Below are 15,451 nucleotides of genomic sequence, written 5' to 3'. Positions count from 1 at the left end.
TTTCAGCACAGTATTTATTAACTTTCATGGGTTAAAAATATAATTTAGTTTCCACATCATCATTCAAACCTGGAGCTACTTTGTACTTGTTCTTTAAATTACAATTCTTTAAATTAAAACACAAGATCACATTAACACAGGGATGCAAAGATTTACAAAAAGTGACATCAGGACTGACAAATGGGCAATTTAATATTTATTATTGCCGTACTTCCATCCAGCCGCGGTGGAATGTTTGGCTCCCATGAAAAGATGGTCGTTCTGACCTCGGAGTTTGCTCCTTGCTCCCTAAAACAAAATTAAATGTAAAAGACGTTTTGTGTTATGTCAACAGACAAACGGGTTCTAATATAGCAAAAATATAATTATAATAAGGATATTCCTAGTTAGCCAAGTTAGCTCTTTATTCAGTTCAAACATTTAACTATTTAACATTTACATCTTTACAGTCTGGAAATAAAGCAGCCATCACAGCCTGATCTAAATCTGTTCATCTTGGTCCATTTATGTAAACGAAGTAAAAATAGTCTATAACATCAGTCGGAATAAGATATAAGATGTAAGTCTGAACGTCTAACATTTGAAAGTGAAGGCTTTTGAGGCTTTACTTCCAAAGGCATCAAGCTGAGCATTATCAACGTATATTAACTGAAATTTGATGTTTTAAGGTCCCTTAAAGTTCAACATATCTGGCGTTGGATATTCAAGTGAGTAAAAAACTAGTATGAACCCAAAACTTACATTTAAATGAGGGATCTGCGCCAAGTGACGTCATGTTTTTTGCTCTTCTTTCTGTTTTGGGGGGCACAAAGAATCTTGGGCTATTTAAGGCTGCAAAGGGTTGTAGCGGTGCATCCTACAAAAACAGGTAACAGAAGGCTGTATTTGAAGGAGCCTTTGAATAGGGACCCGATTTTCATCATTTATATGTCTGTCATTCTTTTAAGATACCATTTCTTTTTGGGAGGATTTTGTCAAAGATATTCAGGGGCCATACATTTTGATTCAGCAAGTAAGTCCACAATACATTTATGTGCATATTTATCCACCTTTCCTATGTTTTTCTAATTGGTAATCTTTGTAATGCTTTCATTTCACTCAACCAATATCCATAATATCTCCGTCTGCTACTTCCTCAGTATCCAAAGGTTGTTATGTTCAAGGAGGTCTTTTTTTCCTTTGTTTGGTGTTCATATGTAGCATCTTGACTTGCTAAACACAGGCCATTAAAGCGGTTGTGATTTTCATATTTCAGGATCCCCTTACTCTTTCAGTTGTGAAAGGTTGCCTTATTTCTGGAGTTCATATGAAGCAAATTGAGTGGTGAGTATAATTCCCTGAATATGTTATAATATTGCTGAAATCTATTCCAAATATCGGAAGCTGTCATTTACAAGTGAATGTAAACTTTTTCATGACTCACCTCTCTGTCTCTCCCACATTACGATATCCTGTTCCTCTCTAGGATCTTCTGGTGAACATAGTTGTTACGGCTGTGAGTGTTTTGTTCTGTTTGTCCTTTTTCCTCCTCTGTGCCTCTAGCCCTGCCGAGGTGAGGGCCATCCCAATCACACAATGAGGTGCACCTGGCCAGGGCACAGATCTCTATAGGTTCCTCTGCCAGATCAGAAGAGAGAGGCTTCTTTTGGGGAGTACTGGTCTCGATGCCTCTCGGCCTTGGATTTGTGAGCGTTTTTTCCAGTCAAGTGAGCTATCCACCAAGTGAATAAACATATGTACACCTCACCACAATAATTAGAGTTGGGTTTGGGATGATAGTAAAATACATTCCTTCGGGGAACACATACGTAAATTACTAGTCGGTTGTGCTCCGCTAATTATGAGGGACCGGTCTAAGCCGAAAAATGCCAGGGCCGATTTCTTTTTTGTCCCAGTCCAGCCCTGACACTTTCCATTAACTTTTTGTGTATTTTTTCATTGATTTCATTAATTCACATCATGGTGCATTTTTCAAAAGGCTACACATACACTAAAGTGTATTAACATGTCACTAATGTCACAGTTTGCTTTCTATTGTTGAGGCTATTTTTTTTGTCATATTTACAGTAAATCAAGGTGCAAATATCAAAAGCGTTCACTTCTACATGGATGGACTATGACCGAGACTGCTGCTGCACGACGGGAGGCACGCCCGCGTCCACCACACTCTTTCCTGAGTGGACGCAGGTCCTGGTCAGGCTGGACATGTGGCACTTTATGCGGAGGCTAGCCGCAATGGTGACCACCGACAGCCACCCCCTCTACGGCAGCTTTATGCGACGCCTTTCGGCCGCCATTTTCGCCTGGGACCCGGAGGACATGGCACTGCTGTATGAAATGATTCCCTGGAAGGCCCCACCGCAGTCCATCGAAGTCCGCCGCGCCCAAGAAGGAGGACACCCCTCCAGAGGCTGAGCAGGTAAATGATCGTCTTACCTTTCCTCGTCAGCTCTGTGGCAGCCAGTGTCAAAGTGACATGACGACTGACATTTTTCATCTGCCTTCTGTAGGAGACCGTGTTGGGCTCCGACGGCTCGCCGGGCTACCAGCACTTCGTCAACCTGGCCCAGTCTCTTGTCAGCCTGTGGCTGGTGGGATACGTTACCCAGGCAAAGGAGGTGGAGATCCTGGGCTTGTGGGATAAGCTCCCAGAGAGAGACAGGGGCCCTGTGCAGTATCCGCAGTGGTACAAGGACCATCTCTCTCACGGGAGATTGAAAAAGCCCAAGTCTGGCACCCACAACCCCACTGATGTGGCGTCGACGCTTTCCTGTAACGAAACCACTCTGAGTTAAGGGACTCAACTGACTCCGCTTCCCGTGTCACATTTGTTTCCGCAGGTGTTATCTCAGTCAGGGAAGTGGCCCGGCTCTGCAGGGTCCACCCCCAAAACCAGAGCCTTGCAGGTGCACGGAGGAGCCGCTGGTCCCTGGTTCTGAGGAGCTACACCACCATCAGGGACAGCGTGCTAAACCATCCCACCCTCCGGACGAAGCTGCAGCTCTTTGAGCTCAACCAGCGGAAGCTCACGCAGTGGTGAGTAGCTGTCGTCTGGGTGATATGCTAATCCAATCCGATATTATAGTCGCATTGTAGATGCCACGCTGTCATAAGGCTTCCAGAGGGAACGCGTTTGCCCAAAGGCGGCATGATTTCTATGAAAAATGTGCTGACGTGACACGCTTTAACAACAGCAAACCTGTTTGACCCCTGCCTGTAGGTTCAACTGGAGGAAGGCGAAGCTGGAGGGTCTCGTCCTCCATGCTGCTGTGCCGGACGCCAGCTTCCCCTTGGTGGCGCCAGAGCCCATGCTGCCCGTCAGGGAGAGGCCACAGTCACTCCCCCAGATGACTGCTCTCCTCGGGGCACCAGGGTCCACACTCCCTGCCATGGAGAGGCCAAAGCACCTCCCCGGTGCGTCTTTCCAGCCGGGCCCCTCACAAGCCCCAGACACCATGGCTCGTCCAAGTGAATCTGCCGCCACCATCACCACCACTGTATATATTTATATAGTTTTCCTGCCATGTTCAATTAAAACTGTCAATCAAAATCAAATCAAATCAAAATCAAAACAATTCATTAGGATTTCTCTGATTACGATCAGGGGCATCAAAATGATGGGCAAAAAAAGAAAAGGATCTTCTTGTATTGATACTTTTATGCAGGTAATGAAAGAGATAGATAGAATTACTTTAATGATCCCAGACTGGGAAATTATTTATGCAGGAGGTATAAAGGTATAAAAGGTATACAGATAATGTATACCATTATCCAAGAGTTCACCTGAAACAAGCTTGCCAGCCTCACAGGGCCTTTAAACTTAAAGTAGGAGACAACATCATTGACACAACTATGCTTGTCTGTAATCCACCTATTTCCAGGGCTGGTTAACTTCTACTCATATGCTAAACCACCTCAATGTACCTGACGCAGGTAGTGTGTGAGACAACTGGTCATTTGCACGTGTATGCCTGCTTTGACGTCTGTGCCTCACAGCAGGGTCTGTTCAGTTCTACTGATATGCTGATGGACCTTAATGGGCCTCGGTGTCGAAACGCTGGTTATTCCTATTCATGTGCTGATGTGTCCGACACTTTGTTTTGTCTGCCACGGATGTGTTTACTCAGCTCCTTAGGACACTGAGGAAACAGACCCAGCAGGCCACAGTCATTACCAAACATGCCAGTTGTGATTCTTGCAATGACACACTTTTGCTGTAACTCTTCATTTCATGCACACACTTGACACTTGTTACACTTGTAAGTGAGCTCTTTCTTTTTTACATAAGTTGTGCTGCGTTTATTTCTGCAGCTCACATAACAATAATAATAATAATAATAATAATAATAATAATAATAATAATGATAATAATAATAACAATAAGGTTTATTTTATAAAGCACTTCTCAGGGCACACAAAGACACTGACACTTTGCTTTACTTTGTAAATTTTGTATTGCACTTGTATATATTTCCTTTTGACATTGTGTGCATGTTTCTTTACTGTGCACATCACAATAAACACTTTGAATCTTTCATTCTTGAATCTTGAATCTTTACAGGTGAAAAGGCAGAATAATAAAAAACACACTAGAAACACAAAAAAGGAGTTATAAGTTATACATTCTAAAGCAGTTTTAAAACTGAGTTTTGGTGAGTGTTTGGAAGGTTGTGAGGTCTGTAGAGTCTCTGATGTGTTTGGGAAGGGATACATGTTGTCTACTGAGTGTCCACAGGAACAAGTATTCATTTCCCATGTAGAGCCATGTGTGTTTGTGTGGAAACATGATATCCAGCTTCTCCATCAGATTTCTTTTTCCATGCATTGCATGTGTTGATGACCTTCTTGTGGCTCTGACATACAATTTTGCTGCCTGCTATATTTCAAAAAAACTTTAAATTACAGTATAATGATTGTAGGGAATTGTAATACAATTGAGGAGGACAGGGGGAAAGAAAACTGACACACCAGCAGCCAGACCTTTTGTTTTTCTAAATCATGCAGAGATTTGGTAATTTTTTATCTTAAACAATTGCTATTTTATTCCTCTTTTCTCTAAAAAATAGAGGTGGCACAATCTCTTCCGCCTCTTTGGATCAGCCTCCCCTGATGATGGGCGGGTGGGACTGATGAGACTAGGGGATGGGCTCAGCGGCAGGACATGCCTCTTCTGTGGACTACAAATATCAGAGGTGGCTTGGGATCATCTTCACTTTCAACCTGCAGAGATGTCCACCACCAAGGATAGAAGGTAAACGACTCTTCAATGGCACTCATTTTGAAAAGAGCTCACAGCCACAGTGGCTCTTGGGTCAGTTTTCAACAAAAGGAATCCTTTTGAGATGAAAAATGCAGCAATGTAATTGAACAAGAAGACAAGGGATTCTGTCACATCACTAACTTTGTCTTTTTCCTGTAAATGCGAGCCCAAAGAGGAGCCTAAAGAGGTTCCAGTGACCGAGCTGCTGCAGGGGGTCAAGCAGGAGAAAGGTGGGTGATTGTCATGTTTCATATCTCAGCAGCTCGTTGTTTTTGTGGCTGCAGCATTTTCAAAGACATTCTGTGTACAGTAGGAATAATTGCTGTCTGTCTTATCAATTGCAGTCACCGATGACGACGCAGACCAGCCAGGAGAGCCAGAGCCAGAACCAGAGCCAGGGGCCCTGCAACAGGAGCCACAGTGCAGCACCTGGTCTCCTCCCAGGCTGAGCAGTTTTCAGGCGGCTGCTTCCAGACCTTCCACCTCCGGGGCAGCCGAAACAAAACTTTGCTTTCCCTGCCCGCACTGTGGGAAACCAATGGACAATACCCACATGCACTACAAGGGGCTGGTGTATTGCGAGTCAAGGGAGGGGTCATTCCTGGAGGGAGGCAAGACCCTGGAGGAGTGGCTGTTGGGCAGAGGGGTGGCCCGGACGACCGCCTGGCGCCTCAACAAGAGGTTCTGGGAGGCCAGGTTCGGGACATTGCCATCAAGGAAAGAGCGCATCTGTCCCAAGTGTGGCGAGAGGACCACGAGGGCAACGGGCCACACAGTGCTGCGGGCCGCCAAGGAGACATTCTGCTCAAAGAGTGACCCACAAGGTCGCTCCCCGGAGCAGTGGTTGGTGGAGAAGAGGGGCGGCGTGACAGAGGAGCAGAGGAAGGCCAAGGAGCGTGAGGTGCGCAATGCCCGTTCGATAGAGAAGAGAGCGCAGAGGGGGAAGCTCCCCAGGCTCTGCTCAAAGTGCGGTGAGAGACTGACGAGGGCGATGGGCCACACTGCACTGCAGAGGGAGACATTCTGCTCAAAGAGTGACCCACAAGGTCGCTCCCCGGAGCAGTGGCTGGCGGAGAAGAGGGGGGGCATAACAGAAAAACAGGCTAAGGCGCGTGATGTGCGTAATGCCCGCGCCAGGGAGAAGAGAGCGCAGAAACTGAAAAAAAAAAGCTCCAAGCTGCCCCCCGCCTGAGAAAGGAGAGCGCAAAGGGGGGAAAAAACGCTCCAAGCTGCCCCTGAAATAAACTGACCCCCACATAAAGTGCCCCATCCTGACGCCGAAAGCACATATAGGCTTATTTGTGTGGTCTATGTGTGAAGTGTGGTGTCTTTAAATTATTCTGTGTGCTGTGTTTTTTAGTTTTTATTTGTTGCTGTGTGATTGTGTGTGTGTTGCACTTTTAATAATAAAAGTTTTTATTCTTACCAACTGTACTTTGTCAGTGAATTATTACTTGTATGTACTCAGAAAAGATGTTTATTGTCATTGTTTCAGAAACAAGGAAACACAATTAGCAGCTCTTTGTTTTGACAAATAAATATCACTATAAACAAGATAAAAATCCTAACATATATATAAATAATACAATATGTACAACCAGATAATTAGAAAACAAAAAGGTTCAGTAGGGGGGTATTTAAATGAGGTGTGTGTAAGTGTGTGTGTGGGGGGGGGGGGGATTATAGCACTTCCACACTGGGGTGGGGGTTGTTTGGAGAGTGGGGGGGGCATTTAACTGCCTGTGGGAAGATGCTGTTCTTCAGTCTCTTTGTCTTTGATCTGATAGATTGATTGAAGTGTACCTGCCCTTGACCTGTACGACAGGAGGAGAAAAGGTCATTTTCGTCCGTATTTAGGAGCGCGATGTGTTAACGTGCCGCTGCTACTGCCTGCAGGTAGCACATGGCTACTTAATATGCGCAGCTCCGACCCGCCCCCAGCCGGTTCTCACTGGAGGCTGCAGCGCACCTCAGCTGGCACCGGGGGCGCCTCGGGGAAAAAACCCCACCCTAAATTGCGCAGGGGCCATGCTAATCTTCTCTGTATCGTTCCAATTTTAGTATACGTGTAACCGAAGTTACACAGTATCAGAGCAGGAGGTGTCTGGTTTATATATGGGTATGGACCCGGACCCCTGGGAGTCGTGGTGCGACCCTCCGACAGTCCTGTATGTGAGCAAACTGCCTCAGAGTGGCTTTATATAGGCAGAGAGCAGAACAGCCTTCAGAGCTCAGGCCCTGGGGCTGCTGCAGCTTGTACAAGTCAGAGGGACCCAATCTGACCCAGGTCTGAACAATTATGACTTTTGTCTGAATGCTGAAGGCTTGCAAGGCATGCTGGGAATTTTACGCAATGAGCCTTCATGTCAGCGGGCGGGGTGGGTGGGGAAGGGAAGGCAATCAGAGAAGGGCGGGGCAGACGGAAAGAGACGAGGGTCAAGGGGAGGCCCATAGAGAGACAGACCAGCTGCCACAAGGGGTCAGTGCTTTGGCTCGTTCAGAGCAGCAGCTGCTTCCCGGCTCAGCTTTAAAACACAGCTCCTGTAAAGAACAAAGAAGAAACCAGGACCTGAACCGTGAACCAACACAGCCCAGGCTTCGCGTCCTGGTGTCGGGCCTTTCTGTTCCGTGAAGCCGGTGTGATCTCACACGGAAGGTCTGGACAGGAAATCCACTCTGGAGTCCAGTAAAGTTCTAAGTGTCGGGATAAAAATGTGTTTTATACCAGTTTTCCACATTTAAAGATGTTTAAAGTGGATGAACAGAGTCTGACGTGGTGCAGCAGCGGCCCTTGCCGGCGGGGCCGCGAATTACTGTTCCAATTTTAGTATACGTGTAACCGAAGTTTCACAGTGTGGGAGTGGGAGGAATTACACCACATGAACCCTGTATCACTTCGAAGTCAAAATGAGGAACGCTTCACGAATTTGCGTGTCATCCTTGCGCAGGGGCCATGCTAATCTTCTCTGTATCGTTCCAATTTTAGTATACGTGTAACCGAAGTTACACAATATCAGAGAAGGGAGGTGTCTGGTTTATATATGGGTATGGACCCGGACCCCTGGGAGTCGTGGTGCGACCCTCCGACAGTCCTGTATGTGAGCAAACTGCCTCAGAGTGGCTTTATATAGGCAGAGAGCAGAACAGCCTTCAGAGCTCAGGCCCTTGGGCTGCTGCAGCTTGTACAAGTCAGAGGGACCCAATCTGACCCAGGTCTGAACAATTATGACTTTTGTCTGAATGCTGAAGGCTTGCAAGGCATGCTGGGAATTTTACGCAATGAGCCTTCATGTCAGCGGGCGGGGTGGGTGGGGAAGGGAAGGCAATCAGAGAAGGGCGGGGCAGACGGAAAGAGACGAGGGTCAAGGGGAGGCCCATAGAGAGACAGACCAGCTGCCACAAGGGGTCAGTGCTTTGGCTCGTTCAGAGCAGCAGCTGCTTCCCGGCTCAGCTTTAAAACACAGCTCCTGTAAAGAACAAAGAAGAAACCAGGACCTGAACCGTGAACCAACACAGCCCAGGCTTCGCGTCCTGGTGTCGGGCCTTTCTGTTCCGTGAAGCCGGTGTGATCTCACACGGAAGGTCTGGACAGGAAATCCACTCTGGAGTCCAGTAAAGTTCTAAGTGTCGGGATAAAAATGTGTTTTATACCAGTTTTCCACATTTAAAGATGTTTAAAGTGGATGAACAGAGTCTGACGTGGTGCAGCAGCGCCGCGAATTACCGTTCCAATTTTAGTATACGTGTAACCGAAGTTTCACAGTGTGGGAGTGGGAGGAATTACACCACATGAACCCTGTATCACTTCGAAGTCAAAATGAGGAACGCTTCACGAATTTGCGTGTCATCCTTGCGCAGGGGCCATGCTAATCTTCTCTGTATCGTTCCAATTTTAGTATACGTGTAACCGAAGTTACACAATATCAGAGCGGGAGGTGTCTGGTTTATATATGGGTATGGACCCGGACCCCTGGGAGTCGTGGTGCGACCCTCCGACAGTCCTGTATGTGAGCAAACTGCCTCAGAGTGGCTTTATATAGGCAGAGAGCAGAACAGCCTTCAGAGCTCAGGCCCTTGGGCTGCTGCAGCTTGTACAAGTCAGAGGGACCCAATCTGACCCAGGTCTGAACAATTATGACTTTTGTCTGAATGCTGAAGGCTTGCAAGGCATGCTGGGAATTTTACGCAATGAGCCTTCATGTCAGCGGGCGGGGTGGGTGGGGAAGGGAAGGCAATCAGAGAAGGGCGGGGCAGACGGAAAGAGACGAGGGTCAAGGGGAGGCCCATAGAGAGACAGACCAGCTGCCACAAGGGGTCAGTGCTTTGGCTCGTTCAGAGCAGCAGCTGCTTCCCGGCTCAGCTTTAAAACACAGCTCCTGTAAAGAACAAAGAAGAAACCAGGACCTGAACCGTGAACCAACACAGCCCAGGCTTCGCGTCCTGGTGTCGGGCCTTTCTGTTCCGTGAAGCCGGTGTGATCTCACACGGAAGGTCTGGACAGGAAATCCACTCTGGAGTCCAGTAAAGTTCTAAGTGTCGGGATAAAAATGTGTTTTATACCAGTTTTCCACATTTAAAGATGTTTAAAGTGGATGAACAGAGTCTGACGTGGTGCAGCAGCGCCGCGAATTACTGTTCCAATTTTAGTATACGTGTAACCGAAGTTTCACAGTGTGGGAGTGGGAGGAATTACACCACATGAACCCTGTATCACTTCGAAGTCAAAATGAGGAACGCTTCACGAATTTGCGTGTCATCCTTGCGCAGGGGCCATGCTAATCTTCTCTGTATCGTTCCAATTTTAGTATACGTGTAACCGAAGTTACACAATATCAGAGCGGGAGGTGTCTGGTTTATATATGGGTATGGACCCGGACCCCTGGGAGTCGTGGTGCGACCCTCCGACAGTCCTGTATGTGAGCAAACTGCCTCAGAGTGGCTTTATATAGGCAGAGAGCAGAACAGCCTTCAGAGCTCAGGCCCTTGGGCTGCTGCAGCTTGTACAAGTCAGAGGGACCCAATCTGACCCAGGTCTGAACAATTATGACTTTTGTCTGAATGCTGAAGGCTTGCAAGGCATGCTGGGAATTTTACGCAATGAGCCTTCATGTCAGCGGGCGGGGTGGGTGGGGAAGGGAAGGCAATCAGAGAAGGGCGGGGCAGACGGAAAGAGACGAGGGTCAAGGGGAGGCCCATAGAGAGACAGACCAGCTGCCACAAGGGGTCAGTGCTTTGGCTCGTTCAGAGCAGCAGCTGCTTCCCGGCTCAGCTTTAAAACACAGCTCCTGTAAAGAACAAAGAAGAAACCAGGACCTGAACCGTGAACCAACACAGCCCAGGCTTCGCGTCCTGGTGTCGGGCCTTTCTGTTCCGTGAAGCCGGTGTGATCTCACACGGAAGGTCTGGACAGGAAATCCACTCTGGAGTCCAGTAAAGTTCTAAGTGTCGGGATAAAATGTGTTTTATACCAGTTTTCCACATTTAAAGATGTTTAAAGTGGATGAACAGAGTCTGACGTGGTGCAGCAGCGGCCTCTGCCGGCGGGGGCCGCGAATTACCGTTCCAATTTTAGTATACGTGTAACCGAAGTTTCACAGTGTGGGAGTGGGAGGAATTACACCACATGAACCCTGTATCACTTCGAAGTCAAAATGAGGAACGCTTCACGAATTTGCGTGTCATCCTTGCGCTGCCGGGGGGCGTATCTTCGGGTCTCCCTCTGTTCTCCCTGAGTTCTTCCTAGGTTCACCCAGCTTGAGCCCGCCTTACGCCATGATTGGCGGATTCTCCCTAGCTTCCTTCAGCCATTGGACGGTTCTCGCTAAAGATTCCTACTCTGATTGGCCGGGCTCTGCCTGCTGTGATTGGTTTGGTCGTGACCGCTATATCAGACGCGATCACTGCCGCCGGAGAGTTTCGAGAGATCGATAGACAGCAAATAAGAAGATTACAACAACGGTAAGATGGCTAAAGTTTGTTTCTGAGTGACTGTTTGTACGTACTGTTGTTAGCGACGAGCTGTCAAACATGATGTTGTATAAGAGGCTTTATATTAAAGTTTGAGTACTTTTTTTCAGTAACTGGTGGCGCATTTCTCAAATGTAAATGGTGTACTGTACCGTTAGCTAACGACCGAGCAGTTGATAATAATGTCCAAGGACAGTAACTTAACTGACGGCGTATTTTTCAAATTTAAATGGTGTACTGTACCGTTAGCTAACGTTAACGGCCGAGCCGTTGATAAAAATGTCGAAGGACAGTAACGTAACTGACGGCGCATTTTAAAAATTTAAATGGTGTACTGTACCGTTAGCTAACGTTAACGGCCGAGCTGTTGATAAAAATGTCAAAGGACAGTAACGTAACTGACGGCGCATTTTAAAAATTTAAATGGTGTACTGTACCGGTAGCTAACGTTAACGGCCGAGCCGTTGATAAAAATGTCAAAGGACAGTAACGTAACTGACGGCGCATTTTTCAAATTTAAATGGTGTACTGTACCGTTAGCTAACGTTAACGGCCGAGCCTGTTGATAAAAATGTCAAAGGACAGTAACGTAACTGACGGCGGCATTTTTCAAATTTAAATGGTGTACTGTACGTTAGCTAACGGCCGAGCGTTTGATAAAAATGTCAAAGGACAGTAACTTAACTGACGGCGCATTTTTCAAATTTAAATGGTAATAGTATACTGTAGCTAGTAACGACCGAGCTGTTGAACATGATGTTGTATGAGACGTTTTTCTTTTGGGTGTATTTTGTAATTGATTTCATTAATTCAAGTCATGGTGCATTTTCGCAAGGCTACAGATTCAAAATGTGTATTAACATGTAATCAGTGTCACAGCCGGCTTTCTAATTAATGTTGAGGCTATTTTTGGTCATATTCACAGTAAATCAAGGTGCATTTTCAAATTTCAAGAGTGATCACATCTAAAATGAGTACTAACATGTAACTAGTGTTACAGTCTGCTTTCTATTTAATGCTGAGGCTATTTTTAGTCTTTTACAGTTAATAAAGGTGCATTTTCACATTTCAAATCGTTCTAATAATCACAATGTACATTAGTATTCATGCAGACAGTTCTGTGGTGTCACTGGGCTTCTTGGGTCTAACTGCTGGCTGTTTTTGGTGTACAGATGGACTACATTCCAAATTTCCAGCTGCGGGTCGGTACGGATGAGTTGACGCTGAAAGCTTCTCCTGAGGCAGAAGCCTTCATCCGCCAGCAGCAGGGCATCCTGTCCTACCGGCCCAAGGGGGCAGCCGCGGTGCTGAGCCAGGCTACCGCCTTGGTCCCAGGCTGCAGAGGGGGACACAGGGGACACCAAGCTGGTGCTCAGTCAGCACAGCATCCAGTTTGGAAGTACAGGGGGCAGACTTCCACTGGTTGCTGAGCAATGACATGGGGTACACCTCCATGGTCATGGCTGGGCACCAGGACGAGCGTGAGTCGGGTGACACCACCACATCACCCGCCATGCTGAACAAGGACTCCCTCTCCCGGTACGTCAGGCTGTTCCCCAGAGTCATGTCTGTGATCCAGCAGAGGAGGATGGCTAACGGCTCCCTCTCCGCCTCCTCTTTTGGTGACCAGGATGACAGGCTGGTGGGTTTTGGGGAGCACGCCGGGCTCACGTATCGGGAGTTTTATGAGTCGGCTGACCCTGTCGTGCAGAGGTGAGTCAGAGACTGAGTCTGAACTAAACACTGGTGTTCCTGCTGTTTCCACATTTACTCTAACTGACCCTCATCCATCCACAGTTACAGGATGTGGCTGCGGAAGGCCCGGGTGCAGTCTGTGGGCTCGAAGATGGACCACCTGAAGAAGTTTGTGCTGAGGAGGGGACCACAAGAGAGCAGCCTCATCTTCTTCAGGTCCACCTTCCTCCTCCTCCACAGCCACCACCTCCTCCTCTACTGCACCTTCTGCAAAATGGCAGAAAGTCATCCACAGTACGTATCAGCTTACAAACACTGCTTTGTGTGCAGATGTTTTGATATAGTCAGAGTTTATTTGGAATTATTTGTGATGTTTTCTGTGTGCGCACTTGTGTGTGTGTTCAGTTTCCTCCTCAGAGGATGATGACCTGGAGATGGTGGCAGCTGCTGTGCAAGTTGAGAAGTCCCTCTGTTCAGGTAATGACATCACAATAACCTTCACAACAACTTTGAATGTATTGTAATAAATGAGTAATGCACAATGCCAGGTGAAAACATTTTTATTAGTCTGACTGTCACATGTCTTTTTTGTATCTTAGTTCCAGGCTCCAGCACCAACTCCAGCTCCAGCTCTAGCATCAGCACCAGCTCCAGCTCCAGCACTAGCACCAGCTCCAGCACCAGCTCCAGCTCCAGCACTTGCACCAGCTCCAGCTCCAGCTCCAGCACTTGCACCAGCACCAGCTCCAGCACCAAGCTCCAGCTCCAGCACCAGCCACAGGACAGAGACCTGTAAGTGGGCTGCGATCAGCTGAAGTTAGTAATCTGTTAAAATATTAAATGTTCCAGTTATTGTCAAAAGGATTTATAATGTCCTGTCTCTTCTTCAATTATTGGTTTCTAATTATTTAGCTATAAATACATTTCATTTGTCCTTTCAGTTTTATACTCTGTTTTGTTTTGTAAAGCACTTTGTAAACTGTGTTTTGAAAAAGTTCTATATAAATAAAGTTAATTGTTATTATTATATTAATCTCTGTGTCTTTGTTTATGTGTGTATTTCAGGTTCTGCTTCCAGGCGGCTGGAAGGCCTCACTGCCGCTCGTGCAGCAAGGCTGGGTGAGCCAGGCGCTCCTCAGCCTCGACCAGACCGGTCGAATTGTGCTGAAGAACGAGCTGCAGACGTGGTACCTCCCTCCTGGACCCAGAAGGCTGTATTACCAGCCTCCTGCCTCACCTGACGTGTTTTTTCAGCGGCCTTTCTTCCTGTGGGTACCGCACAAGATGTGGCAGTGCCACATCAAGTGCCCAACATGTACCCACGGGATGACAGGGTGCGGCCTGTACAAAACCGTCCGTAAGGTGCTGGACATGGACGGCTGGTACTTCATGGGCACGGAGTACCTGGAGTGCCGCCGGTGCAAGCGGAAGCTGGCCTCATGGGGGGGCAGCATTCTGTCACAGCGGGAGGATCGGTACAGGACGCTGTTTCCTGCTGTGCTCACCTACAAGTAAATCACAAACTATACAGTTGCTCACACTGAAAGAAGCAAATGAATTACACAAGGGATTTTATAATATATTGTATATATTATATTGTATTACATAAATGTTATCCCATCTGTTCTGTAGGTTGTCTTTGCGACAAGAAGGTGCTGGCACAGATGAGGGGAAGGACGCTGGGGCAACAGTGCCGCCCGCCTGCGCTCCTACCTGGGTGGAGCAGCACACGACAGCCTGGATCGATTGCTGCCTGCGCTTCATGGGCACTTACAAGCAGTTTGTAGTGCCAGGAGTGAGCGCGCCGCCTCCTCCAGCCCTCCCACAGATGGCCGCCGTGCCCAGCCGGCAGTGGATCCTCCGGGCCTACGCCACCGACAGCTTCTCCCGCTTGGGGGAGATGAGGGCGAAGCTGACGTCGGTCTACGGCTCCATCCTAAAGATGGACTCCACTAAAAAGGTAATAGTTCAGATCATCTCACATCATTTTGTGCAACATGTATTGTATGACCATGTAATTACTGTTTACACAGCTGTTAAGTGGTGTGACACGCACAGTTCTAACTGGTTGCAGTACTTACAGTTTATGTACTTTCGTTCTGTAGATCACCAGGAAGCGCCGGCCACGCGGCGGGGACGGCCCAGTGGGTGACCAGCGTGGGGAATGAGTACGGGCAGGTGCTCATCTCGGTGGTCACTGCCGCAGAGGGCCACGGGCTGAAGGTGATGCCAGCGGGCTGATCAGGCGTTACCGGCAGGCCGGGCAGGAGCCGCCCACGGTCCTGTATGTGGACCGAGACTGCTGCTGCACACGGGAGGCACGCCCGCGTGCCGCACTCTTTCCTGAGTGGACGCAGGTCCTGGTCAGGCTGGACGTGTGGCACTTTATGCGGAGGCTGGCTGCAATGGTGACACGACAGCCACCCCCTCTACGGCAGCTTTATGCGGCGCCTTTCGGCCGCCATCTTCGCCTGGGACCCGGAGGACGTGGCACTGCTGAAGAGAGCGAAGGACGCTGTGGGGCCCGCC

At 47.9% G+C, this 15,451-nt stretch overlaps 1 protein-coding gene, 3 non-coding genes and 1 pseudogene across 4 annotated transcripts; 1 reads left to right on the top strand and 4 right to left on the bottom strand.

Moving 5' to 3' along the window:
* The first annotated feature begins 5,142 nt into the window (after positions 1-5,142).
* Positions 5,143-6,452, top strand: LOC115566033 (uncharacterized). The gene is made up of 3 exons (XM_030391780.1): positions 5,143-5,251; positions 5,434-5,490; positions 5,605-6,452. Exons 1-3 carry the CDS (start codon positions 5,143-5,145, stop codon positions 6,450-6,452), a joined length of 1,014 nt encoding a protein of 337 aa, XP_030247640.1.
* An 823-nt stretch (positions 6,453-7,275) lies between these two features.
* Positions 7,276-7,344, bottom strand: LOC115566513 (uncharacterized; annotated as a pseudogene).
* An 819-nt stretch (positions 7,345-8,163) lies between these two features.
* Positions 8,164-8,269, bottom strand: LOC115566569 (U6 spliceosomal RNA). Its single transcript, XR_003981054.1, has one exon. It is a non-coding gene; the product is annotated as a U6 spliceosomal RNA (small nuclear RNA).
* Positions 8,270-9,073: 804 nt separating this feature from the next.
* On the bottom strand, positions 9,074-9,179 carry LOC115566568 (U6 spliceosomal RNA). The gene has a single exon (XR_003981053.1). It is a non-coding gene; the product is annotated as a U6 spliceosomal RNA (small nuclear RNA).
* An 803-nt stretch (positions 9,180-9,982) lies between these two features.
* Positions 9,983-10,088, bottom strand: LOC115566567 (U6 spliceosomal RNA). The gene has a single exon (XR_003981052.1). It is a non-coding gene; the product is annotated as a U6 spliceosomal RNA (small nuclear RNA).
* Between the last annotated feature and the right edge of the window lie 5,363 nt (positions 10,089-15,451).

The sequence above is a fragment of the Sparus aurata genome, chromosome 16 (assembly GCF_900880675.1).
Source record: "Sparus aurata chromosome 16, fSpaAur1.1, whole genome shotgun sequence".
NCBI classification, from domain to species: Eukaryota; Metazoa; Chordata; class Actinopteri; order Spariformes; family Sparidae; genus Sparus; species Sparus aurata.
The sequence above is the reverse complement of the archived record's forward strand: the minus strand, read 5'-3'. Positions and strand labels throughout refer to the sequence as shown.